The 25,713-nt window shown below is 34.6% G+C and overlaps 7 protein-coding genes across 7 annotated transcripts; 3 read left to right on the top strand and 4 right to left on the bottom strand. All coding sequences in view use genetic code 12, as the record gives it.

The window, feature by feature from the left end:
• Positions 1–1,204: 1,204 nt before the first annotated feature.
• CD36_16850 (conserved hypothetical protein) lies at positions 1,205–4,669 on the top strand (the record flags this gene model as incomplete). Its single annotated transcript, XM_002418119.1, has 1 exon — positions 1,205–4,669. The coding sequence occupies one exon, from the start codon at positions 1,205–1,207 to the stop codon at positions 4,667–4,669; it is 3,465 nt and encodes a 1,154-aa protein (XP_002418164.1).
• Positions 4,670–4,815: 146 nt separating this feature from the next.
• On the bottom strand, positions 4,816–8,136 carry CD36_16840 (conserved hypothetical protein; the record flags this gene model as incomplete). Its single annotated transcript, XM_002418118.1, has 1 exon — positions 4,816–8,136. One exon carries the CDS (start codon positions 8,134–8,136, stop codon positions 4,816–4,818), a length of 3,321 nt encoding a protein of 1,106 aa, XP_002418163.1.
• A 484-nt stretch (positions 8,137–8,620) lies between these two features.
• CaARO3 (3-deoxy-d-arabino-heptulosonate 7-phosphate synthase, putative) lies at positions 8,621–9,730 on the bottom strand (the record flags this gene model as incomplete). The annotated part of the gene is made up of 1 exon (XM_002418117.1): positions 8,621–9,730. One exon carries the CDS (start codon positions 9,728–9,730, stop codon positions 8,621–8,623), a length of 1,110 nt encoding a protein of 369 aa, XP_002418162.1.
• A 683-nt stretch (positions 9,731–10,413) lies between these two features.
• On the bottom strand, positions 10,414–12,780 carry CD36_16820 (deubiquitinating enzyme 14, putative; the record flags this gene model as incomplete). The annotated part of the gene is made up of 1 exon (XM_002418116.1): positions 10,414–12,780. The coding sequence occupies one exon, from the start codon at positions 12,778–12,780 to the stop codon at positions 10,414–10,416; it is 2,367 nt and encodes a 788-aa protein (XP_002418161.1).
• A 344-nt stretch (positions 12,781–13,124) lies between these two features.
• Positions 13,125–14,291, top strand: CHT4 (chitinase, putative; the record flags this gene model as incomplete). The annotated part of the gene is made up of 1 exon (XM_002418115.1): positions 13,125–14,291. The coding sequence occupies one exon, from the start codon at positions 13,125–13,127 to the stop codon at positions 14,289–14,291; it is 1,167 nt and encodes a 388-aa protein (XP_002418160.1).
• A 213-nt stretch (positions 14,292–14,504) lies between these two features.
• CD36_16800 (vacuolar protein, putative) lies at positions 14,505–15,527 on the bottom strand (the record flags this gene model as incomplete). Its single annotated transcript, XM_002418114.1, has 1 exon — positions 14,505–15,527. The coding sequence occupies one exon, from the start codon at positions 15,525–15,527 to the stop codon at positions 14,505–14,507; it is 1,023 nt and encodes a 340-aa protein (XP_002418159.1).
• Positions 15,528–16,582: 1,055 nt separating this feature from the next.
• FAB1 (phosphatidylinositol 3,5-kinase, putative) lies at positions 16,583–24,448 on the top strand (the record flags this gene model as incomplete). The annotated part of the gene is made up of 1 exon (XM_002418113.1): positions 16,583–24,448. One exon carries the CDS (start codon positions 16,583–16,585, stop codon positions 24,446–24,448), a length of 7,866 nt encoding a protein of 2,621 aa, XP_002418158.1.
• Between the last annotated feature and the right edge of the window lie 1,265 nt (positions 24,449–25,713).

Raw genomic sequence — 25,713 nt, 5'->3', positions numbered from 1 at the left:
GTGTTTCAATTCTCATGAATTACATATATATAAATATGTAGTTCTCTTTTTAAATTGTTATGTATCCCATGTCTAGAAAAATAAAAAAAAAAAAATCAAGTTTAACTTCTATTGAAACAAAAAAACCATGCAAACCAAAAATCATAGTTATTACAATTAATAACCAGTGTAAGATTTGAAATTAAGACAACGCTTTGTGTACTAAGCAGGCTGAAAGATTAACAAGTAGTTTTGATAGAAGTAGGACTTTTACCAAGAATTTTGAAATCATAACCGATTTACACTATTTGTATCTCAATGAGACAAAGTGCATTGTAAAACTATACAATGCTGGTATTAGATTCATTGTATGTCAGTAAGATATTCTTAGTACGTACTTTCGCAAAGTGTAATTACTACACAACAAAAACCCTTTCTTGAAATTGTTTTGATTCTGTCATCTAAAAGAAGAAACTAAAAAACTTTTCATTATAAAATCACACAAACAATAGGCTCTAAATTAATCTAATTTGATTTTGTTAACTATTTCAGAAGTTCCAAAAATAGAATAGAGAACTAATTTCATCCATATTGCTCTCTTTTAGTTGTTATCTCAAGGCGGTAAAACTAACCCACCAGCCCACAATTAGTCAAAGGAAAAGCAACAAGCTTGTGTAGGCAGTAGAAATTGCTCTTGACTGTTCTAGTAAAATAATGAACGTGGGAAGTTCCAAAAGTCAACCAATAAGGTAATCGACATATATTTGGATGTTGGTTACCTTAGAGGTTTCATTAATAGCTCCTTTTTTCTTTCTTTTTTTTTTTTTCGTATTTGAATTTCAATCTTGCCACATCAAATGTTCCAATTGCAAACGCTTGGGGCCAAATTTATTATTTTTTTTTTTCTTTTTTTTTTTTGTTAATTTCCTAATTGAGCGAAAACAACAACAAAAAATGGTAGCATCGATAATTTTTGAGATATTGAGAAATACCACACATCAATTCAACCAGCATTGTTTTGAATCCGATATTATATTTACAAGACCATTGTAACGCTTTACTTCCCAACTATATTTTAGATTTGTTCATTTAGTTCTTTTCTTCTGATATTGTTCTTTGATATCCCGTGAATTCATATAACTAACACAATTTTCCGTTTGGTCCATCACATCGTGAAATTTTCTTTTTTATTAACATTTACAAGAAGACAACAGAACACTTCAAAATGTCAACCCAAATTGCTCAAGGAAAGTCAAAAGACGACTTGAGCATTCCAACAACTAATTTGACTCTGATACCTTTGGATTCGGATAGAAGAACCAGATCAACCTCACCTGTCAAAAACAGATATAGTCTACCAGCAACAGTAAGTGACTACAGGTTACCCACAATACCAAAAATAGATGATGATATTAAGTCCATAATAAGTTCTTCTTCTTCCTCTAATCAGGAAAGATTAAGACAGGCAGCAAAATTGCCTATGGCTAAAAAATTGCATATCATAGCTTCAAACTCAAACTCACCAAATAATGGAGGTAAATATACCATTCCAATCCCATTCACATTGAAATTACCACCCAAATTGAGCTCGGTCAATACAACCCGAGAAACATCCACTCCTTCTTCAGTTGTATCTTCTCCTCATGGAAGCAGAGCTGGGTCCCCGACAAGATCTACTGAATCCTCAAGATCAAACTCACCATCTAAACCCAAACAAACCAAATTAGTATTCACCAGAAATGGGTATGAAAAATTGGATCTGTCACTGGATTCAGATTGTGAAGATGTTGAAAATAGTTTATTGAATATGTCTTTACAGTATCAGGAAGATTTAAACAAAAGAATAGCATTATCAAAGAGAGCGGTTCCTCCGCCATCAGTTTCAACAAACAATTCCAAGTTTGCAAGTAAAGCTTTTCTTTCAAGAAATACTGATGAGTTAAGCATCATTGAGGAAGTTTCAAACTGTGGATCCAGACATTCAAGTGTGCTTAGCAAGTTGAATTCTGCTAAAGCAGAACTGGATGCCCAAACACAAAAAGTACAACAACAAAAACCTGTGGTAACTCCAATTAAAGTACCAGAAGCTAAACAAATTCAAACCCTAATTTCACCTTTCAATAATCCAAAAAATAAAGATCATAAATCTAATCAGCAAGAAAAGAGTCTTCCTAACTTGCCAACAAAAGATACTACTACACCTAAACAAGAGACTGTTACATTTAATAAGAAAAAAACTCCAGGTCCAATTCGAGTCACAGCTCCAAAATTAAAAACTCATCAATATAACAAATCATTACCAGACATCCCAATACATAGGAGCACCACCAGCGGACCAAATAAGAGCCAAGTACCTAAATCACAAAGAGAAACTAACTTGAATAGGTTGACCTATGCCAGTGACCCCAACAAAGTATTAAAAGTACACAAGAGAAGTTTCAGTGATGAGTCGCACGTATCGTCTGTTAGTTCGTTTAGTTCAGTTGGTGATTTTATGCATATAGCGAGATTGGAAACAATGTCGCCGCCAGCAGAAAAGCTTCGTTTCTTTAATATGAATCATGGGAACAATCAAAAACAATTAAAAATACAACCCATAAACATTGATAGTAAGTCAAAAAATGAAAAGTCTGAAAAGTCCAAGAAATTAGAAAAGAATGATACTAGAACGTTATTAATTCCACCTCAAAATATCCGTAACGTCTCCTCGTCCAGTACCTCATCATTCCAATCTCAGGGAACAAGCAGCAGCTGGGATTCTTTGCAGAAATCAATTGACATTACACTTGGATCTAGACCTGAAGAAGAGACTATTAATAAGAAAAGTATAAAACCAACACCAAAACTGACCAAAATACTCGGAGATAATAATGTGAGTGATGATGGGTCTTGGCTGGACACTAGCGAATCAGCTAGTGATGATGATGAAGAAGAAGAAGATAATAATAATAGCAATCAAACAATTGAAGATTATGAACACACAAAACCTTTGAACATTCACAAAGAGGTCAGCAATGACCAGAAAGACTTAAATTTTATAGATGTCAATAATAGAGGACTTGACAGAGATTTTTATTTTCCAAACACTTTTGAGAATTCAACTAATAGTCAAGAAGTTAAAGATAGAGTACCCCAGGAAGTTAATAGAAAAGCAAGACACAGTTTCTACTCCAGTAACGGTCAAATAGAAATTCCTGATTTATCAGATAAGAGATTCCCAGATGAATATTCTTCCATCGCCCCGTCATCGTACAATGGAACCACGTTTTCCGAAATAAGAACTGAGATTTCTGTATCTGATGTTGATGATGAAAGCAACACTAATTTGAAAGTTGGTGTTCCTGGAAAAGATGCAATCAAGCATTTGAAACAACAATACAGTGCATTAGGAGATGACTCTGATGCAGATTATGCTAGCAATATTACATCACTATACGGTGGTGGTGGTGTTTTAGACAAAGATCACTTGAAATTAGCTCCTATTCAGCCTCAATTGGAATGCAATTTGTTATTACCTGGCAGAAGTTCTCCGGCAAAACACACAAGACACAAATCAATGTTTAATATTAACTTTGGTTTAGGCGAATCTAATAACAATTCAGCCCACACAAGAAATAAATCAGTGGACATATTAAGTGAAATGACAACTTTTGGTAAACAACAGTTAGGAGTCAATTCAGGTAATCATCTTTCTCGTGATTATTCAGATAAATCAAATGAATCAAAATCAAAGATGATCATCGAGCAACCAGTAGCACCTTTAGTTATTACTAGAAAACCATCATCTGGAAATAATCAATCAGACAACAATGTGAGCAACAATAAACAACAAGAACAAAACCAAGAACAAGAAGAAATCTTAAACATCAAAGTTGCAGAACCTCCCAAGAAGGTTGATTACGCCGTTGACTTCAAGGAATCAAACTCTCAAGATGATGATTTTGGAACTCAGTTTGTAACACCACGCATTGGTTCTAGAAGTATTGATACAGAGAATGGACCAAATGTTGGTGCTATCACGAAATCATTAAAGCCAAAGACTAGACTGATAGCCAGTAATGAAGATGACTCTGATACAGAAACTGAAAGTGTTGTCATTGATTTGACAAAAGACAAATATGATATTGTTCACGTGATTGGAAGAAAAGATTCCACCAGATCATATAAATCAACAACTGAGACAATTAATGGGAAAGATGTCGAAGTTGTAATAGTTGAGGATGAAGATGAAGAGAATGAAAGTGATGAAAATTACGATGAGTTAATGAGTATTTATTCCAAGTATAGAAATAATTCTTGGTTGTTTAGAAATAATTCCGCAGCATCTTCAACGGCATCATTTTCTAGTAATTCTTCATCTGCTGTCACGCAAAAACAAAGAGTTATACCTCCTTCAATTCAAACTCCAAAACATCCTCGAGATCTTAATATTAAGCGAACATCAGGGTCAGTGGCTTCTTCTTCTATGGCCAGTTACAAATCAAAAAGAATTCTGCCCCCAGCTAAAACCCCTTCATTAACTAATAACAATTCAAAGATCACCAATGACAAAGTTCAACGAAAAGAGTCACAATCAAGACGTAAGAGCATGCCAGCATTAGAATCTCATTATTTTGATTATGCTTCAAATGATCAATACGATTTTAATACATTTATGCAACAAAGAAGAACCAGTGAGAAGGAAATGTAATTTTTTTTTGTGTATACTTTGAGTTTATATTTAATAATTTTATTATCTGCATTTACTTTATTTCCAAAAAAAAAAAAAAAGAGTTTTCTGCTTTATGTTTCTTACAATATTGACAGTAAAATAAAATATGTTAAAAAAATTGTTGCTTATCTATAACTATCAGTAGTAGTCTTCCTATTTATCAGATTTCGATTGTTCCTAATTTCTCTGATCGTCCGTAAATCCGTGGAATTATATGAACTTGGGGTGACTTGAAACCGGTAATTAGAGTCACAATTTACTTCTTTATTCAATTCACCATAATATTCACCCGCACCATTGTCGTCTTGAATTTCATCTTCTTCATTCACTTCTTCACTTACTGAAGCAAATGAGTTCATAGATCTTGTAGAAGGACCCCTACTTACACTACGGCTTCTAGAATCAAAAAGTGACGAGGAAGGTGATGAACTGTTATAAAACGTGACAGTCTTATTTAATGTTTCAATTTTGTTTGATAAATACTGATTTGATATAACAGATTTTTTCGGTTTTCTATTATAGGAATTAGATCGATAGAACCCACTGCGTTCTTGTGATAAACGTTTATATTTTTCTGTTTCTGGTGGTTTTTGATCAAAGTCAAAGTCGTCAGGGATTTGATTGATTTCATCTAATATATCTTGATCTAATGATGTGTTGTATTTGTCATTGTCATCTGTTGGATCACATTCTTTCACCAGCAGTTTCTCCTTGATTGACAAGCTTTCCTGACTATTAAACCATGAGTATCTTTTGAATGATGCCTTTCGTTTTGGTTCATGTTCTAATGATTTTGGGGCATTATTTTGCTTATTCAAGTTTGTGGTTTCAATTGCAAGTGGTTCTTGCAAAGCCGATAAAGTTGACATCATTTCAACTACTGATTGTCGATTGTCTTGTTTAGGTTTATCACTCGTTGTAGTGGTCTCTAAGTTGGCCAATAGATCCATCATACCTGCAACTGAGTTTCTCAATTTATTGGATCCTTGTTTCTTTTTGTCTTCCGTTTTACCACCTCTTGTGTCAAGTTCTTTCGATTCCAAGTTGGCCAACAAATCCATCATCCCTACTATAGAATTTCGGACTTCCAGTTTGGATTTCTCTGTAGATCCTGTCTGTTTGTTTATGTCATCCTCCAATTTCCCAAGAATACCCATCATATCAATAATGGAGTTTCGCTGATCATTGCCAGCTTTTTCAGAGAGATTACCATCTTCAGCTGTTTCCTGTTTACTTTCCAAATTGCCTAAAAATGCCATCATGTCATTAACAGATTGGCGTAAAGGAGCATTTTCAGCAGTATTCAATTTTGAGGCAGTATTTGTATGGATAGTAGAGTTTCCCGTGCTACTACTAGCTATATCACTTACCGGAGCAGTTAATTTACTTGTTGCTGAACCAGTGGTAGATATACTGCCTGCATATGTCAGTTTAAATTTTTCATGGTCGGTCTCCAGCGCTGTGGTAATTCCCAATCCAATATTCACCTTAATATGTTGAATTTTATTTATCAGTTTTTCAGTGAATTCTTCAAACTGTTTAACTTTTTCGTCTATTGTTTTATTAAACCCATCATCAATTGATCCATGAAATGCATGCAAATATATTGTTGATCTCTCATTATTATCTAAATAAAATCCAGAAACATTTGAATTATCATCATAGAAATCAACAGGTTTCCTGTGAATGATCAATCGATTGGTATTGATGAAATCTTTATGACGACCACCTCGGTGATGTAAATTATTACCAATTGTTAACCCGTTTATAATAGGACTATTCAAGGCAAACAACTCAAAATTACAAGTATCAAAATCATTCTGATCCAGCAAATTACTATTGGAGCCGGATGAAGATCTATCACTTTTATCAAGATAGTTTTCTAGAATGTCTTCTTCAAAACCTGATTTAGTTGGACTAGCCTTTGGTGATTGAGTTTTTGGACCAATAATCGATAAATGAAAAGATTGATTGAACTTGTTTCTTGTACGTGGACGATCATCGTCGATAGGAAAAAAAGATTGACCAAGTTCTTTGGGTGTCTGGATAAACTCTTGTGCTATTTCCTTTCCTAAATCTGGAGCATTCAACTTTTCTTTAGGACTGTGATTATTAATGGAGTTTGGCTGAAAAATCCCTTCACCATCATCATTCGTACCTTCCAAATCACTGCCAAAATACTTGTTGTAGTTTTCATTATCATCTTCTTCAAATCCACCGAAATCATCATATCCATCATCTAAATCGCCTCCGTTATTTTCATAATCGTAATCTGAAAACTCATCAACTTCGTATCCCAAATCAAGTTCATTGAATGTATTCAGTAGCCCCTCATCACTATTAGTGTTTTTGGAATTTTTTGTTTTATAGTATTTGACAGAAGTATTTCTTCCTCCTTTCATGTCGTGCACAAATGAAAATTGAGATGAATTATCGTCATCATCATCATCATCATCGCCGTTATCCTCATCATCCTCGTCTTCATCATAATATCTCTGTTGTTGTTCTTCTTTATTCTGTGTATAATACGTATCCTTACTGGGAAATTCAAAATCAACCATTCGTTCCGAGTGTGCTCTCTTTTTTGTACTCTTATCATTCTCCAGAAGTGGTATTGCATCCAATAAAACATTTTTGGTATTGAACTTGCTTTCACTCTCTGCAATTGATGTATTACTTGATGCATAGGATGAAGTTTGTGACAATGATATTGGTGGTCCCAACCCTGAAGATGTAGTTGATGGATCGAGTAACGATTTGCTTTGATTTGAATCAGAAAAGTGTTCGCCTTTTTGGTACAGAGATCTCTTATTGTCTACCAATGCAGTTGAGTTGGGTCGCTTTTCATTTAATTGAGGTTTCTGTATACTTGTCTCGATTGTTGATGACAAATGTTTGGAGGGTTTCGGTTTGGTATGTTCAAAAGATGTTAGCTTGGTATAGGTCTTATTATCATATAAACTATTCAATGGTTCTTCCGGTAGTTTAGTTAGATCAGTAGATATAGAAATATGGCTCTTACTTTTTTTATGTTTTAAAAATTTCACTTTAGAGTCCTTTGGAGAAACACCGTTGATGCAATTGCTTAAATTCTCACTCGAACTGGGTGTGGTCACGGTTGACTTTGAATGCGAAGATGATGCAAACAAATTCTTAATGGGGGTTAACAATTTCTTTGGCGAACTAATGCTGGAAGAATTCGAGTGACCTGCTTGCGGTGGTGTAAATTGAAGATGCTGTTGTATTTTCGGTGAAGGAGCAGGTGTTGTTGAAGAACGATTACTGTATGATGTAGGCGGATAATAATCATCTGAAGTTGAAATCAAAGTAGCTGAGTTAGAATGACTGTGATTGGAGGTGACATTGTTGCTTTCTAGTAGTTGACTTTCTAAAGTGCTGGATACAGTTGAATCGGTCTTTCTATGTGATTTGATGAATGATCTCATTGACTACAACTAGGGTTTGGATCTTGCGAATGTAAACGTATTTCTAATCCACAACGATAACTCTTTTCAAGTAGATGCTATCACCAATTTTTTTTTTTTGGTATATAATATAATAAATAAATAAATGTTGAACGTCGGAATCTATTTGTTGGAGTATTGAATTGACAATAGGATGTTGCCAATTCGAAAAAAAAAAAAATAAACAGAAGACATTGTTCATAAAAATAGAAACTGAGAAAACCGAGAGAGGGAGAGGGAGATGAGGCGAAAGGGGAGCGAGGGAAATATGAGAAAGCACGCACAACGCGGTATTAGGCTCGAAAGTACCAGATAAAGAAATCAACACCGCATGCTTGGAACTGCCAAGTTGAACGACAACACCACTATCTTCTACTCTTAAACCCTGGTACTATCGTTTTTTCATCTAATCAAGAACAAAAAAAAAAAAGTTTAAATTAATAAAATACCAAGATTACACAATGAATTATAAAGATCTTCTGGTTTTGACTGCGTTAGCCAACATATCCAACACTTCCTCGGTGGTTTCCCAACCGATACAAGCATCTGTGATGGAAACACCATATTTCAAAGCATCTTTACCACCTTGTTCTTTTGGTGGTACATCTTGTCTTCCATCATTTATATTACTTTCAATCATTAATCCACATATGGTTTTATCACCACCAGCTATCTGTTCAGCAACTACTTGGGCAACTTTCGGTTGGTTTCTATGGTCTTTGTTAGAATTACCATGGGAGCAGTCAACCATAATTCTTGGACCAGGCTTACTTTCAGTAACAACTTTTGATTTGATTAATTCTTGTTGTGTCTCTTGTACGGATTTTGCATCATAGTTGGTTCCCTTTTTACCACCTCTTAATATAACAAAACAGTCTTGGTTACCATCAGTTCCAACAATTGCGACAACACCAGGTTTTGTGACTGAAAGGAAATGATGTGGATGAGAAGCAGCTCTCAAAGCGTCAATAGCAACACCCAAAGTACCATCGGTACCGTTTTTGAACCCAACTGGGAATGATAACCCCGATGCCAACTCTCTGTGCAATTGTGATTCGGTTGTTCTTGCACCAATAGCTCCAACTGAGAATAAGTCAGACAAGAATTGTGGTGAGATTGTATCCAACATTTCACCAGCAATTGGTAATTTTGAGGTTAATTGAACAAACAACTTTCTCGCAATTCTCAACCCCTTATTTATATGGAAAGTACCATCGATATCTGGGTCGTTAATTAAACCTTTCCAACCAACTGTCGTTCTTGGTTTTTCCAAATATGCTCTCATAACAATCAATAATTCACCCTTGTGCTTTTCAGATGCTTGATATAATTTTTCACAGTAATCCAAGGCAGCTTGAGGATCATGGATCGAACAAGGTCCAATAACAATAATCAACCTATCGTCCTTGCCGTTCAAAATATCACAAGCAGCATTTCTACCTTCAACTATAATTTTCTGTGATTCGGGTGTCAATGGGTATTCATGTTGTAAAAGGTCTGGAGGAGTTAATGGATCATAACCACGGACTAATAAAAAATAAAAGATTGTTCTTGTTAGTACCTTTGTCTTAATCATATGATACTCTCCTGACGGGTCTTGGGAGAAGGGTTCTGATTCATCCTAAGTATAACTTTTACATACTTCTCCAATCTTCCATACGACTTCTGTCACCAACGTGCTCGTTTGTAATAAACATTTTGTGTTAATGTGTTGAATGTATAAGTATATATTTATCTGATTAAGTATATTTACAAGATATCTAGAAACAAATTAAAAAAAAACAACTAGAAATATGAAAAATTGAAAGTGGAAAATTGTTCGGGATATTTAAACTGATGAAAAAAAAAAAAAACTTAGAATTAGTCAATTACACAAAAAACTAAAATTGTTAGTCATTCCATATTAACTGATTTTTGTAAGGGAGAAGTGTGTGTACCAATGACTAATAATTAATCTACAAATTTCAATTGGGCGATGATGGTGGTACTCCTCCTGTCGTGTCCCCTTTATTATGTGGTGAACATTCGCCCGTCTGCTATCGTCGTCTTGATTAATGACAAAGATCTCGCCAAGGCATTATGTTTCTCCTTCATATTTGATTCTTTTGTTGACAAAAATTAGATACGGCAGAACCAGGTGTCATTTCACCAACAATAGAAACGTTAATTGTAACAACTCAACTATTAATTATTATTATTTACCACGTTGCTGTAATGTTTTTATTTGCATGTAAATAAACTATAAATTTCATTTTTTTTTTACTCTACCTTTTTAAATACATACACGTAGGCATTATTCTTGATATCTTGTAAATTGGCATCATCACAAACGACCACCTTTTCGTCATTAAACAATACCCATTTATACTCATTATCAATAAGTTTTTTAATAAAAACAACATAGTGACCAGTATGTGGAGATGTACCCTTGTGACATATAACTGATTGCAACTCGTACTTGCCATTGGATTGAGTAGATGCATTTAGTTTTGTTATTAACTCTGATTTTTCTTGGTTCACATTGACAACTGGATTACTTTGGTTGTTGTCAAGAACTCCATCATCGTCAGGATTGGCAAATAACCATTCAACAGCAGCACTAATATCATTATTGTTCAATACCAATGCTTTTTTTGCTAATTGAGTGGAAAATCCCATTGCCGCTACATTATCAACCAAATCTTGTGATGGACCAGAATCGTTCGTTGAAGCGTGAGAATCATTTGGATTAAATGGATCATCGATATCGGCGTCATCCATATGAGCAAAAATCCAATTCATAGCATCTTCTGCATTACTATTACCTGTGTGGTATAAACCTTTGAGACATCTAGGTTCTGGGAACCCCATACTCAATAAGGTTGTCATCCCTTCTTCATTGGGAACAAACGTATTATTCTCCGACTCTGGTTGTTTCTGTTTGGATCCAACTTCCCCAGTTTCAAATACAGGAGCTTTGAATTCAGTCAAGTCCAAATTATAAGGTATTGTAATTGGGACATCGACTTTTACTGGAGCCCAATTTTCCAATTGAATTCTTTGAACATTTACAATCAAGGTTGATGGGAATGTTTTGAATCCTGTCAGTTTGTATGCTAAACCAGGTTGTTGGTGGCAATTTTCACATTTGTATCCTTCAATATCTTCTTTGGCGGTATACTTTTTAAAACTATCAATTAATTCAACTTCTTTATAAGTCTTTTTACCATCTTCATCTTTCCCAATCACTTCAGCTTCCAATGGGACAGAGATATTGTCAACCAAATCATTCGACAAAGTTCCATGAGAACAATTGGCGCAGATGACTTTAGTACCAAGTAAGAATTTTAATTCCTCATTTAGTTTCAATCCCAATTCGGTATCCACTTTGTCAAGAAAGTACAACAAAAACTCAAATGCATCTTGTTGTCGCTGAGTTTTAAATTCTGGATGGTTTTCACCAATTAAGTTTTTGAATGTAGAAGGTTTGATTCCTAATTGGTAGTCGTCACCCTTCAATGAACCTGGGACGGAATATCTTCCACTTTGTAGCCCATCATAAAGTTTGATTAATTGACTTGTTAAATCAATTGCCGGATTGTTTATATCAGGGAACTTTTTATCCTTAAAGTACTCTTGGTATCCGTTTAATGAATAAAGTGCTTGAAGCACTGAGTTTATATAACAAGAATTACCCAAGTTTTGTAAACCAGTCAAACCCTTGCCGTATACAGGTTCTAATCTCTCACCATTGGCTCCATCTAATTTAAATTCCCAATTCAAGTTTTGGTCTATATTCAATTCAATTAATGATTTCTCGGTCTTTACTGCAGTATTCAAATCAATACCGAATTTATGTAACTTCTCTCCCAAATGTGGGACCTTGACTTCATCGTTACATTGATAGCAATATGCGTCACAACTTTCAGAATCAGCTGATAATGATCCCAATTTTATTGCTACCGGGTGTTGAGCTAATTCATAATGAGCTAATGCATGTCCATTACCTTTTAAAGTTGATCCATATTGTTGTCTACCACACCCTAAAGCACCACAATGCAAACATATCCAAAGATTTTCACGCAAATCACATTGACTGCACTTGGTCAAATCCAAATTACCAGTGTCAAATTGTTCAACATCAATTGAATGGGGACAAGGAACAATTTCTTGCTCCCATTGTTTAATTTCGTCTTCAGTGGCAGAGGAATTTGCAGAAAGAATCGAGTCAATCAAATTGTTGAATTCTTCACTCAATTCACTTCTACTATAACTTCTATCGTCTTTAATATCATAAATAGTTATTTCGGTGTTGTAATAATCATCATTGGACACATTTTTAATTTCCAATTTCTGTATCTTTGGAGATTTTTCACCATTATCGTCATACAATAATTTGTTTCTCTCTTCTTGGGGTTTTAAAGTTTTTTTGATATTTAAATACAAATGATTACCAGTTTTTTCAAAATTTTGTTTGGTATAATCAAAATCCTTGTTTCGAGAATAAGCTCGATATGTTTTGAGATCAATATCCAACCCTAACAAATTGTTCTCTGGTGTATCAAAAGAATACATGCAATCATCTTTGTATATCTTGGTGTTTGCAGGTATGGTCAGTGGAATGTCTGAAGGTAACTCTAATGTCATTCTAGGGTAATTTCTTGTTATGTAGTGTTGGAAAAGCAAGACTTGAAAAAATTATTGTTGTGAGTGGTGAAAATAGCATTTTGCCTTTGAACTCATTTTGGTGTGTTCAGCGTGTGTGCGTCTAGTTTTTGATTCCAGCATAACGAGAAAATAGGAACAATGTGGTGGTCGTTTTTCTGTCGAGATCACTCCAGTTCTATATAACGGTTTGCGCCACGATATGTAGGGTTTACAGTACTGCCCACCCCACTACTTTATTTTGCACTGCCAACTATACCTCCAATCTGGATTTCCAACAAAATTTTACGTTCCTTATACATCAAACACTTTGTTCATTCTTCATAATGTGTCATAAAATAATGAACAAATTCCAACAAAGACTTCATCATGCGCCCTCAACTCCTTTATTCAAAACTTGTGTCTATTTTTCAAATTGGTCGGTTTACCAGAAAAAGCATTTTCCACAAGACATACCGATTGAATATTATACCCATGTGTTTTATGCATTTATACTTATTGATGAGCAAACAGGGAAGTTAAAATTTAGTGATGAATGGTGTGATTTGCAAATGCCACAACCACCACCCAATCAATCAATTACTGGTAATTTGCAACAATTTTATGAAATGAAAAAGGCAAATCGTCATTTGAAATTAATCATGTCGATTGGTGGATGGGGGACGTGCCATTTATTTGAAAGTGTAGTGTGCAGTAATACCAAGTTTGATAATTTTGTCAATAGTACTATTGAATTTGTTGATAAATATGGGTTTGATGGGGTTGATATAGATTGGGAGTATCCAAAAGATTCAACACAAGCCGCCAAATTGGTAGAACTTTTGGCTCGATTAAGAAATAAGTTGAATCCCAAATACATTCTCACAGTGGCAGCTCCTGGAGGAACTGATAATATTGATGTTTTAAAAATTCCAGAAATGGATAAATATTTGACATTTTGGAATCTAATGTGTTATGATTTCGCCGGTGAAGGTTGGTCTTCCAAAACTGCGTTTCATTCCAATCTATTTGGCAATAATGGAGATAATTCATTAAATGCATCAGATATAGTTCAAACTTACATTAAGAGGGGGGTTCATCCATCAAAATTGATTTTGGGGATGCCAATGTATGGGAGAGTATTTCATGGTGTTGATCGACCAGAAATTGGTGTTTCATTTACAAAGGAGAGGAAATCAGGTTGTATAGAAGGTGATGTTGTGGATTACAATAAATTTGGTGAAACTTTTGATTATGAAGATTTTGATCCTCGAAAGGTGGGTGCATTGAAGTACGATTCCCGTAACAAACAACTAATTACGTTTGATAACCCACAATCAGCTAGAATCAAAGCTAGTTTTGTACGACTGAAACAGTTGGGTGGTGGCATGTGGTGGGATTCAGCTGGTGATGCCACAGTATCCAATGATAGATGTTTGGTAAAGAATTTTGTTGATCAGTTAGGTGGTGTTGAACTACTTGAAAAATCAGAGAATAACCTCCATGGTTGTTAGAATACACTTTTTGTTTGAAATTCATAATTACTTACAATATCTCTTTGTAGCGAAATATAAATACAGAGAATAACTTCTCATCAAAGAAAAAGTCAGACAAAGTCAATATGGCAACTGTAGTATCAGAAAAATTTATCCTGTTATACCTTTGATTATATATACATATATATATATGTATGTATGCAAGACATCTTGATTATCTTACTTTTATACCTAAAGTATTGAATCCATTCTGGCAAACACACTCAAGACAGCAGCTATCAATTCCAATTGTAATTCAGTTGCAGAAGATTTTTCTATTTCGTCACCGACTTCTTGACCCAAGTTTAAACCCAATCCAAGAGGACTTTGATGTGACAAGTTGAAAGGGAATTCACTGAAATCAGCCAACAATTCATCGGCTCTGGCAAATGCTTGATCTCTCTTTTCATAGTTTAATGATAGTAAAACATTTTCTAATACATTAGCAGCATATGCGCCACATACTAACGATACAGTCCTCAAGTACTTGAAAGATGTATCAGCAGGGAATTGGTCATTTGAAACTGAGTCCAAGTCAACATTTCTCAGCACCAACATACTCAAAATTCTATTCTTTATATATTCTTTAGATAATTTATCAGCAACAGGGTGAGTGGCCATATCGAAAAGGAAGAAATTCTTCCGTTCTGTTCTCAAAATACCTTTGTCGACTAAACCTTTAGCCAATCGTTCTCTAACTTGTTTTAATTGGTAATTGATTTTCATCAAATTCCAAGTTTCACCACTCAACAAATCAATCCAGTTGGTGACAGATAAATTGCTTTCGTCATTTTTCATGATTTTCAATGCTTCATCTAGCAAAACTTCTCCTGTGGGTTCTGCATCAATAACTTCCACTAACCTATCACTCAATTCAAAACGGCGTCTTGCTGGATCATTAACTAAAGTGATTTTGTTACGAAATGTCAATTCTAACAATATACATCCACGTAAAGCATAGGAAATATTGTCGTTCCAAAATGATAAGTACCCTTCTTTGTCTTTGAGTCCCATCAACAAAACTTCTTCCATCAAAGTCAACAATGGTTGTTTCAATGTGCTTGGATCTTTGATATCTTTATCATCGTATCCTATTTTATGGTCTGGTTTATTTGGTGATACTGGAGAACGCTCTTCATCAAATGAGGTCGAGCTTCTAGGTTTAGGTGTCGACTGTTTTGCACCACGACGTCTTTGTAATCCTGTTGTTGACATAATGGGTGTTTCTAATTATATGTGTATGGTTATCCTGAAGTTGGTGATTCAAGGCAAAAAAAAAATGGAAGGGAGGAAAAAAGTATACAAAACCACACAAAAAAAAAAAATGAATAATACTATATCTGTTATCCAACTCTTGCAATAGATTGATGTTTGAAATGTGTTCAATATGAAGTGGACTGTATCAGTAGTTAGGCAAACAAATTACAATGAATGCCAATTCTAATTGAAATATGTGGTGATGAAAATTTGGAGAATGGTTGGTTACAATTTAAACTTATTGATTTTTTTTTTTTTTTTTTTTTTTGGTTTAATCGTCGCAAGTATTTTAATTCTCGTCCGCTAGATTTAATTCTTTAGTTTTTTTTTTGGACAAGTGTACACTACACAAATGTTTGTTGTGAATTTTGTGTAGCAATTACTATTGTTATGTTTACAACATATACTGACACCACAATGGAAAACCAATAACAGCAATAACTGGTAATCTGATTGCAATGGGTGACATACAATTATAATTTTTGTGGTTCCAATTGTCCTTTTTTTTCATTATTGGCATAGTTATATATATCGTGCAAGAAACCTTGCAGAGTACAATACCTGAATTGTATATACTGTATTTCGCTTATGAAAGTATCATAATACATAATGTGATGATACAAGATCTTGATTTATTTGGGTTGGCTTATTTGATTGACCAAATATTGTTACTCATGTAGTTATGTAACTTTACAATTCGAATTGACGACGAGATACTCTTAATTAGCATCTACATAGTAAAATACCAAGGGAGAGAGAGTGAGAATCAGTAGATTATCAGTAAGTTGTTGTTGTTGTTTTTTTTGCAATTAATACACGACAATTATGACGCGGAGAATAGGTGTGTGTAAGGTGTATTAGTTTACTAAAAACTTCCTTGTTTTTCCCTTTTTTAGTGGTTAATATTGGCAACACACTTTGAGTTTACAAACCATTTTACACAATTTCTCTTTTTCTTTTTGTATTTATTGATATCATTAAGTTAGATAACATCCTATCTTAATCTTAATATCATGAGTGGGTCGCCACCAGATACTTTCAAAGAGATGAGTAATTCCAAATACAAGTTACCACTACTAGAAAGAATACCTTCCCACACCAACAACAGTGATGACGAAGACCTGAACGTTAAGGGTGTCGTGGATTATGTATCCTTTCCCACTATCCCTGATCCAGAAGTTGAGAATTCTAAATCCATTGCAGGTCTTTTAACTAAAACATTGAGAAAGGTCACCACAAATGCATCAACCCTTGTTCAAAACTATTCTCAGAATTATACATCACCGAAACCCAATGTTTTAGACACATCTCCATTTACCAACCGTGTAAATGAACTAAAGGCAACTGGCATAGGAGGTGATGTATTATCTGTCCCCAAGAATGATGAAATTGTGGACACACCAATATCCATGGAAGCACCACCTATGAAAGCTGACACGCGATTGCGAGTTAAGGAAGATACTAGCAAACGACTTTCAAGAACTTCCAGTCCACTAGATATAAAGGGAGAAACCCAGGGAAATAAATTAGAGATTGTGAATTCAATTATCAAAAGTGAAACTAATAGAAACACACCAATTGATAAAGTATCTATTGTAACAAACGAGACATCGACAGGATCCATTTTGAAGCCACTGCAACCCAAACAGCCACCTGTCTCTAGCACACCGGCACTATCTTTACGACAGAATTTAATTGATGAAGCACATCCACCAAGGGTTACCTCGGATAACAAGACTCTACGAATATCTACCATGCAATTCCCACGAATGCAATCGATGGCCAATAGTACAACCAGCTCAGTGGTCAATGTCACTGCACTGGCATCGGTTGACATTGACAATGTTACCAGCGATAAGAGCAATTTGGAGACTAAGGCCATACATAAGAAGGAATCCAGTATAGATCTCAAGTCTAAGGATAAAGGGTTGCAAAACAAGATTTCATCAATATTCAACAACTTGCCTAATGATATTGAATTGTCTGATGATCTGGCAGATGAACTGGACAGTACCCAGAATGAAGGCTCGGAAAATTCTGCAACACCACAATCAGACATTGCTTATATAGAGAATCGCTCAGATTCAAACTTGAGTTCTATTTCCAAAATGAATAATCATTTGCAATTTGAATTGGGGGCAAGATACGGTGAATCTGTTGCTAAATCGGCTCCTATCAAGGCTGAAACTAAACACAGTGCTATATTTACTCCTAGTTTTGGACAATCTCCAACTGTATCCACATTTCACGCTATCCAAAACAAAGACGTTTCGGCAAGTAAACAAAGATCATCAAACACCCCTTCAACACTCTTGGACAATGCAAGAAGTATCATTCATCAAAACATCGAAGCAGTTGCATCATCAGCTTCGTCTATTATAGCTTCTAAACGGAGGAAAAAGAAGAAACCAACAAAGACTTCAGAAAACCCTTTGAAGAATGGGGGTATTCCAAGGAAATATTGGATGAACGATGCATTTGTATCTGACTGTTTAAACTGTTTTAGACCATTTACTGCATTCAGAAGAAAACATCACTGTCGTTTTTGCGGACAAATATTTTGTTCAGATTGCACGTTATTTATTTCTTATAACCAACATAAAGATGAAAGGAATAACACTAGGAATTCCGCTAAGAAACCGTATAATGATAAGCTCCGAGTTTGCAAACCATGTTATAGTGATGTGATTATATATTTAAGCGATGATTCATCAAGTGCAAACGATTCTGAGGGCGAGAAGGATATCTCAGCTGAGGAAATTGAATTACCAAAGACTAAAGCAGAAAACCTACTTGTTCCTAACCATCCGTTGTCGAGGATCCGATCAATGTCAATGGGATCCAATAATCGGGAGAGTAGCCGAACCGACTCTCTTTCTCGAAAGCCGCTGTTGAAAGAAAGCAATAATCCAGAAAGCAGCTTTTCAACTAGCCATTCCAGTTCACCTTCAAGGAGTAATAATAATCAGTTTATTTATCCAGACGAATCCATCAAGGTACATCCAAGACAAGCTCCACGTATGGCAATTCCTACAACTCGTACAGGAGAAGCAGTTGAGATTCCTCTAATGAGACATTCTTTGATGAATTCAAGCATCTTAAAAACATCGGGTCCACCATATAATACTAATATGAGTTCATTGCCACAAACGTTTCATCAATCAAATAGTCAGTTCTACCATAATCATCATCAGCAGCAGCAGCAGCCAGAACATCAGCAATATGGACAGAAACAGAATCTGTTGCAACAACAACAACAACAACAACAACAGCAAGGTGGACAGTTCCATAATCATTATCACAACTTATATAGCCAGCTGAATGCACAGTACAACAATTCTGCGGGTATTTCTGAATCAGAGAATGCAAACAAGACTTGGATAAAGAACCATTTATCTCCTACATTAACAAATGCAAACTTAACTAGTCGTAGTTTGGATAATCTTGGTTCGGTTTACAATGGTTTTATGAATAGAACACCCTCGTTTAATATGAGAGTTTTATCGGGGTCGAGTAGGGATCCGTCAAGGTTCAGAAGAGAATTATCTTTGGAACCAGGAGATATTCAAAGCATCAGAGGCAAATATGGAAAGGAAATGACAATTGGACATCAAAATGGCTTTGATGACGATGACGACGATGATGATGACGACGACGACGATGATGAGGATGATGAGAATGCTAAAGATGAAGGTGTTGATTTGTCCGACAATGAAGAAGATGAACATGCTATGTCTATATATACATCATTAAATGAGACTCATGGGTATGGTTCAACACCTTTGGCGCATCAACCACCACCAATGCATAGTCAATCTGCTGTCACAGTGCCGACTTTAGGCGAATTTCCTATTATGAAAACTGGATATCCTCTGTTTAGAGGTGCAATGAATAGGAGTGCTGCAGCTAATCTTGCTAATGTGTTCCATAACCACTCAATGGGATTAAATGACGAGGGTTCTAGTAAACATCAACCAGAGAATATAAGGTCCAGAGCTAGAGCTCATGCTTCTCTTCAAAGAATGAGATCAAGAAGACAAGCAAAAGCAACTAGAAATGTGCTGATACTTTCACAAAGTAATTTGCGTCTACCAAGCTTGGAGCCATCAAACCATAGGCCTCAATACGCTTCTTCTTTGACGCCTATAGTTTCGCCAGCATCACCGGGAGTAAACTCCTCTAATTTGACTACTGGTATAGTTGCATCAGATGAGGTCAGTTCTTCGTCAGCAAACATAGACCCCGAGATGTCTCCTATTGGACCACAAATATCCACTAGTACACATTTAGAAAGGTATCATTCTGGTGAAAGAAATGATTATTTTGGACTGGATGATCATTTAATAGGTACCAATGAATCCCGTGACTTGGTATCATGGAAAGATGGGAAAACTGCAGACAATAAGGACGAGTTATATGATGAGACTTTGGATTTCGTTTTGCGTCAGTCATTAAAAGATGGTGATATTGAAACGGATATTGAACGATGGGTGGCTGTTCTTCGGAAGCTGTTAGGATATATTGACGACATTAAATTGACAGACACGTTAGATATAAGACAATATGTGAAAATAAAAAAAATTTTGGGTGGTAAAATAGAGCAGACCGAATTGGTTGATGGTTTATTCATGACTAAAAATATAGATTCCAAGAAGATGGCATCAAGAATTACAAATCCTCGTATAGCATTGCTTATGTTCCCCATCGAATACTTGAAACAAAAGGAACAATTTATTAGTTTACGAATTATCCACGCCCAGCAATCCGTTTATATCACAAACTTGGTATCACGATTGGTGTCTATGGAACCAGACATCATTGTTGTTGGAGATTCGGTTTCTGGCTTGGCGGAGAAATTGTTTGAGGATGCTGGTATCACAGTCATTTCGAACGTTAAACCACAAGTTATTGAAAGAATTTCCAGGTACACCAAAGCAGACATTTTCCAATCCGTTAATGATTTATTCTTTAAAAAGGGTAAATTGGGTTTGTGTGAGAATTTTGCTGTCAAGAGATACAAATACCAGAATCAAATTAAAACGTTTGTGTTTTTCACTGGTTGTGATATACATCTGGGATTCACGATATCTATACGTGGTGGCAATACCAATGTATTGAATAATGTGAAATATGCAGCAGAAACATTGATGCCAGGTTATATAAATGCCAGGTTCGAAAAGAGTTTTTTGGATAATTTACTGTTGTCTTATGTTAAACCCATTGAGAACCCCAAAATTGTGGATATACAACAGAAGTTGCAGAAAATTGGTGATCATGCAACTGAAAATGATGAAAATGGGAAATTGCAAGATTTAAAATTAGACCCTGCAGAGGTGATCAATTATGTTAAACTGTTTAGTGAAAGAAAGCTCAGTTTGTCTCCACCGGTAGAGTATTCATTACCTAATCCCTTGGTACGGACAATTTGCACATACTACACCGTGCACCAGTTTGCCCAACAAAATACTGAAATACAGAAGTTGTCATCAATTGATGAGATCAAAGAGGAATGGCTAGACGAATTAAAGATTGATTATAAATTGGAAGAGTTACCTGGGAGAGAAAGTAATTTGATAAGCATCTTAAAATTTGCTAGTGATGCTCATTTGAAATTATTGATTAATGATTATCTAGCTCGTTCTAGAATATGGTCAAATTGTATGAAATATCCTTCTTATCAATTGTATCCAATATGCCATCGAAATATTCATTTATTGCATTCGACAGTTTCAATTAAACACGCAACACCTTGTGCTGGCCCTGCCATAATTGTTATTGATTATTATACTGATAATGATAAGTGTTTTGGGTTATTCCTTGATCAGGCATTCCATGAAAGTCTGAAGGTTTGTGGTGAATGTGGTGAGACATACTTGGATCATTATAAGAGTTATGTTCATGGTAAAGCCAAAGTTGATTTGATCATTGAAAAATATGATATCCAGTGTCTTAATAATGGTGAAATGCAAGGTAAAAATCAAAGAGTCATGTGGAGTTATTGTAAAGAATGTAATTATGAAACGCCAATTATTGCTATGAGTGATGAAACGTATTATTTGTCTATTGGCAAATTTTTTGAGTTGAATTTTTATGGTGAGAGTGTTTTTGGTGGTTGTAAACATGATTTTTTCAAAAGTTATGTCAAATGCTTTGGATTTAATAATTTGGTTATTCGACTTGAATATTCCACAATTGATAATTATGAGATTGTTGTTCCTAAGAAGCAATTGGAATTTATAACTAATATTGATATGAAACTAAAAATTGATGCTTATAAATTTATTCGGGCTAAAGCAGATGTGTTTTTCGATTCTGTTTTTAAACGGTTAAAACGAGTGAAATTAGATACATTTGAAAAAGCCGAGGATGGGATTCAAAAAATCGAGGAATTGAAGATTAAGTTACAAGAACAATCAGATAGTATTTATGGTAGATTGCAATCGATTTATGATAAAATTATACCGACAAATTATCTTGCGTTGAATGTTGTGTTGCGAGATTTGCAAAAATTGGGTGTTTATTGGGATAATGAATTTAATGATTTTGAAAAGACATATTTACCCAGTGAGAATGAGGTCAATAAAATTACCCAATTTCATTTACGTAAGTTTTTGATGGATCGATACACCGATGATGATGATGATAATAATAAGAAAGTTGTCGATGTAACTGGAAATGAACCTTCTAATGATTCTAAGGAAACTGGAACTTTAGATGATGGGAAGTTATTGTCAAGCAAAGATTGTACAGATGAGACAACACCTGATAACAGTCAAAATTCAATAAAAGCTGATGATGACAGTAACGATATTAGGGATAAATCAACTAATGAGTTACTGAAACCGTTCCCAGAATTTGTTCCCAAGAAACCTCGTGAATTACCTTTGAATAGAAATTTATCTGATTCCAACATTGAAACTAAGATGTTTCCTCAAAGCACATTATATGAACTGGGTTCTAATATATCCGAGAGAATAAATAAATGGAATCAAACTGCTGAAACAGCTGATAAGACAACACCAATAAAATTGACACATCGTGAGTCGGATAGTTCATTGAGATCAATCAACACCGTGATTCCGTCACAAAATAAAGTGATTCATTTGGCGAATTTTTTTGATAAAATGTATTATGACCAGATTTCATTAGAATTTTCCAAACAAAGAGAACGAGAATTGAAACGTAAATCAAAGGTTAAGGCTCAACCTATTTTTGATAGTAAACCTATCGTTGAGATTTATAATAAAATTGAAGATGTTGTTGGTCCCGGAGCTGATGATGAGAAAAAGAAGGATATTGTTGTCAAGAAAGATGAACAGGATAAAGGACAAGTTAAAGAAAGCCAACAAGAACTGTCACAACAACAGCAGCAACTGTCACAGCTGCAGCTGCAGCTGCAAGAGCAATTGGATATTCCTGAAAAGCAATCATTGTTAAAATCATTGACGAATTTCTGGGCTGATAGAGCTGCCACATTGTGGGATCCATTGAATTATCCATTAGAAAGTCATGAACATACATTTGCTGATTCTGAAGTTATTGTTCGAGAAGATGAGCCAAGTTCATTAGTGGCATTTTGTCTTTCTTCTAATGATTACAAGCAAAAAATTAATAATGCATTTGAAAAGAATAGAATGGGCGATAGTGGAAACTTATATTTGAATTTAAAAGAAAATAAGGTTTATGATGATAAAGGTCAACAAAATACAACTATTGAACTGGAAGTGGCAAAGAGCGGTATTACTACGGAAAGTGCCAGTATTATCACTAATGTTGGTGATAATGCTAAACTTGAAGAATCTTCGCTGAATCATACTAGTAACAATAATAAATATGGAGAATCGTTAGTTGCAAGTGATAATAAAAAGGGAGCTCAATTTGCCAAAATCGAAAAGAAATTCAAAAAGAAATTGAATAAAGAGGGGGGTATCGGTGGGGGAGGAACTGGTGGTGGTGGTACTGGTGCTAATGACAATGTTAACCCGTTGGAATCGATTTTAACGAGAAATAAATCCAATCATTTGAAATATCAATTTATTGATGGGAATACAAATTTATCATGCAAGATCTTTTATAGTGAACAATTTGAAGCCTTAAGGAAAGCATGTGGTAATAATGATAATTTTATTCAAAGTCTTAGTCGATGTGTTAAATGGCAATCTAGTGGAGGTAAAAGTGGTTCAAGTTTTTTGAAAACTTTAGATAATCGATATATTTTAAAAGAATTATCTAAACTGGAATTAGAATCATTTGTTTCAATTGCTCCATTTTATTTCAAATATATTAGTCAATCAATGTTTAATACTTTAACTACAGCAATTGCGAAAATATTTGGATTTTATCAAGTACAAATTAAAAACACCACCACGGGGAAAATATTTCGAATGGATTTTTTGATTATGGAGAATTTATTTTATAATCATAAAACTACAAGAATATTTGATCTTAAAGGTTCAATGAGAAATCGTCATGTTCAACAAACTGGCAAAGAGAATGAAGTTTTATTAGATGAAAATATGATTGAATATATTTACGAATCACCAGTGTTTGTTGGACAACAACTGAAGAAATTATTACGAGGATGTTTATTTAATGATACTAGTTTCTTATCGGCCATGGATGTTATGGATTATAGTTTAGTCATTGGTATAGATGATTCATCAAAGAAATTATATTTAGGGATTATTGATTGGTTAAGGACATTTACTTGGGATAAAAAAGTGGAAAATTGGGTGAAAGGTAATAATTTGATTGGTGGGAATAAACGAGGGAAAGATCCAACCATTGTTACTCCTAAACAATATCGTATAAGATTTAGAGAAGCTATGGAAAGATATATTTTAGAGGCACCTGATATTTGGTATGAAGGATCGAAATGAAAAGTATGATAATGGTAGTCATGTGTGTACGTAGAGTAAATGAATGTTAATATTTATGATAACACATTAGATGTACATCTGTTGGGTTAGAGTGAGTCTAGGTGTTATCAAGTATAGGCGGTTACCAGAAGTCTATGGGAACGGAGGGGGTGCGTGGACAAATGCAAGCTCAAGTATTCTGTTGGCTCTTTGATTGGATAAATACTGAAAGTAACATTACGTAGCCTTGATTGATAACTTTAAATTCATTAAATTGAGCTAAAAATTAAATCATTACTAAACAGAAAAAGTTCGAGAGTTTCAAAATTTCAAATACTATCTTTTAATTCATGTTGTGGTTATGAGATGTGGGTATTCAATTTTATTTGATGTAACACGCCTTGTAATCCTCGTTGACTCTTCAAAATTCAACTTTCACTATCCCTGTCTAGTCTCCTATTTTTCGTTTATTTCTGTTGAACTAAATCGTTATCTATATTCAGTGAATATCCACAATTTTCAAAACTTTTTACTAATTCACATGTGTATGTGATCCTCCTTCTTACTCTATTTCGTAAAGGGCGAGATAATGTTTTAAGAGATCAGCATTGATTTGCTCGTAAGTCATTAGATTGCCATAACATGTTGGCCTCTTTCCAAAAGATTACTTTAAATTTCCATAGCAATAATAATAGTAGGGTTGCTATTAATAAACACGTTGATTCAAAACCACTTACCAAAGCAATCCCCTTAATCAAATGGAACAGAGTGTGTGGGGTGGTATAAATATCTTTTAGCCAATCGCAAAGTCATTTACAACCCATCGCATTGAAATGAAATTAAGAATGGTCGAGCCGCGCATCCATGCACACACAAAAATACTATTAGCTCAGCCTTGTGTGACTTTTAGTCACACATACACGCCCTCAAAAAACACGTATTAAAGTTGAGGCAGTTAATTACTTACTACCAATTTAAAATAAGTGTGATTGTTTGATTTAGTGTAACACACAGTAATAATAATTGTCCACTCCTTTTCCCGCGTAACTTTGTTATAATTTTATAAATTTATCAACAACAACAACAACAACCACAACTACGACGACAACGACAACGACAACAGCAACAGCAACTAGATCCCTTTTTTTTCAATCTTTACTTTCACTTTTACTTTCTTTTACTATTAATCTTTTTTTTCTTTCTTTTTTTATTGTTTCCTTACATAACATTCATTAATATTTATTCTTGTTATTCCAAGAATTTTATAATTTCTCGCAGTTCAGTCC

This window comes from Candida dubliniensis, chromosome 2 (genome assembly GCF_000026945.1).
Source record: "Candida dubliniensis CD36 chromosome 2, complete sequence".
In the NCBI taxonomy this organism is placed as follows: domain Eukaryota; kingdom Fungi; phylum Ascomycota; class Pichiomycetes; order Serinales; family Debaryomycetaceae; genus Candida; species Candida dubliniensis.
The sequence above is the reverse complement of the archived record's forward strand: the minus strand, read 5'-3'. Positions and strand labels throughout refer to the sequence as shown.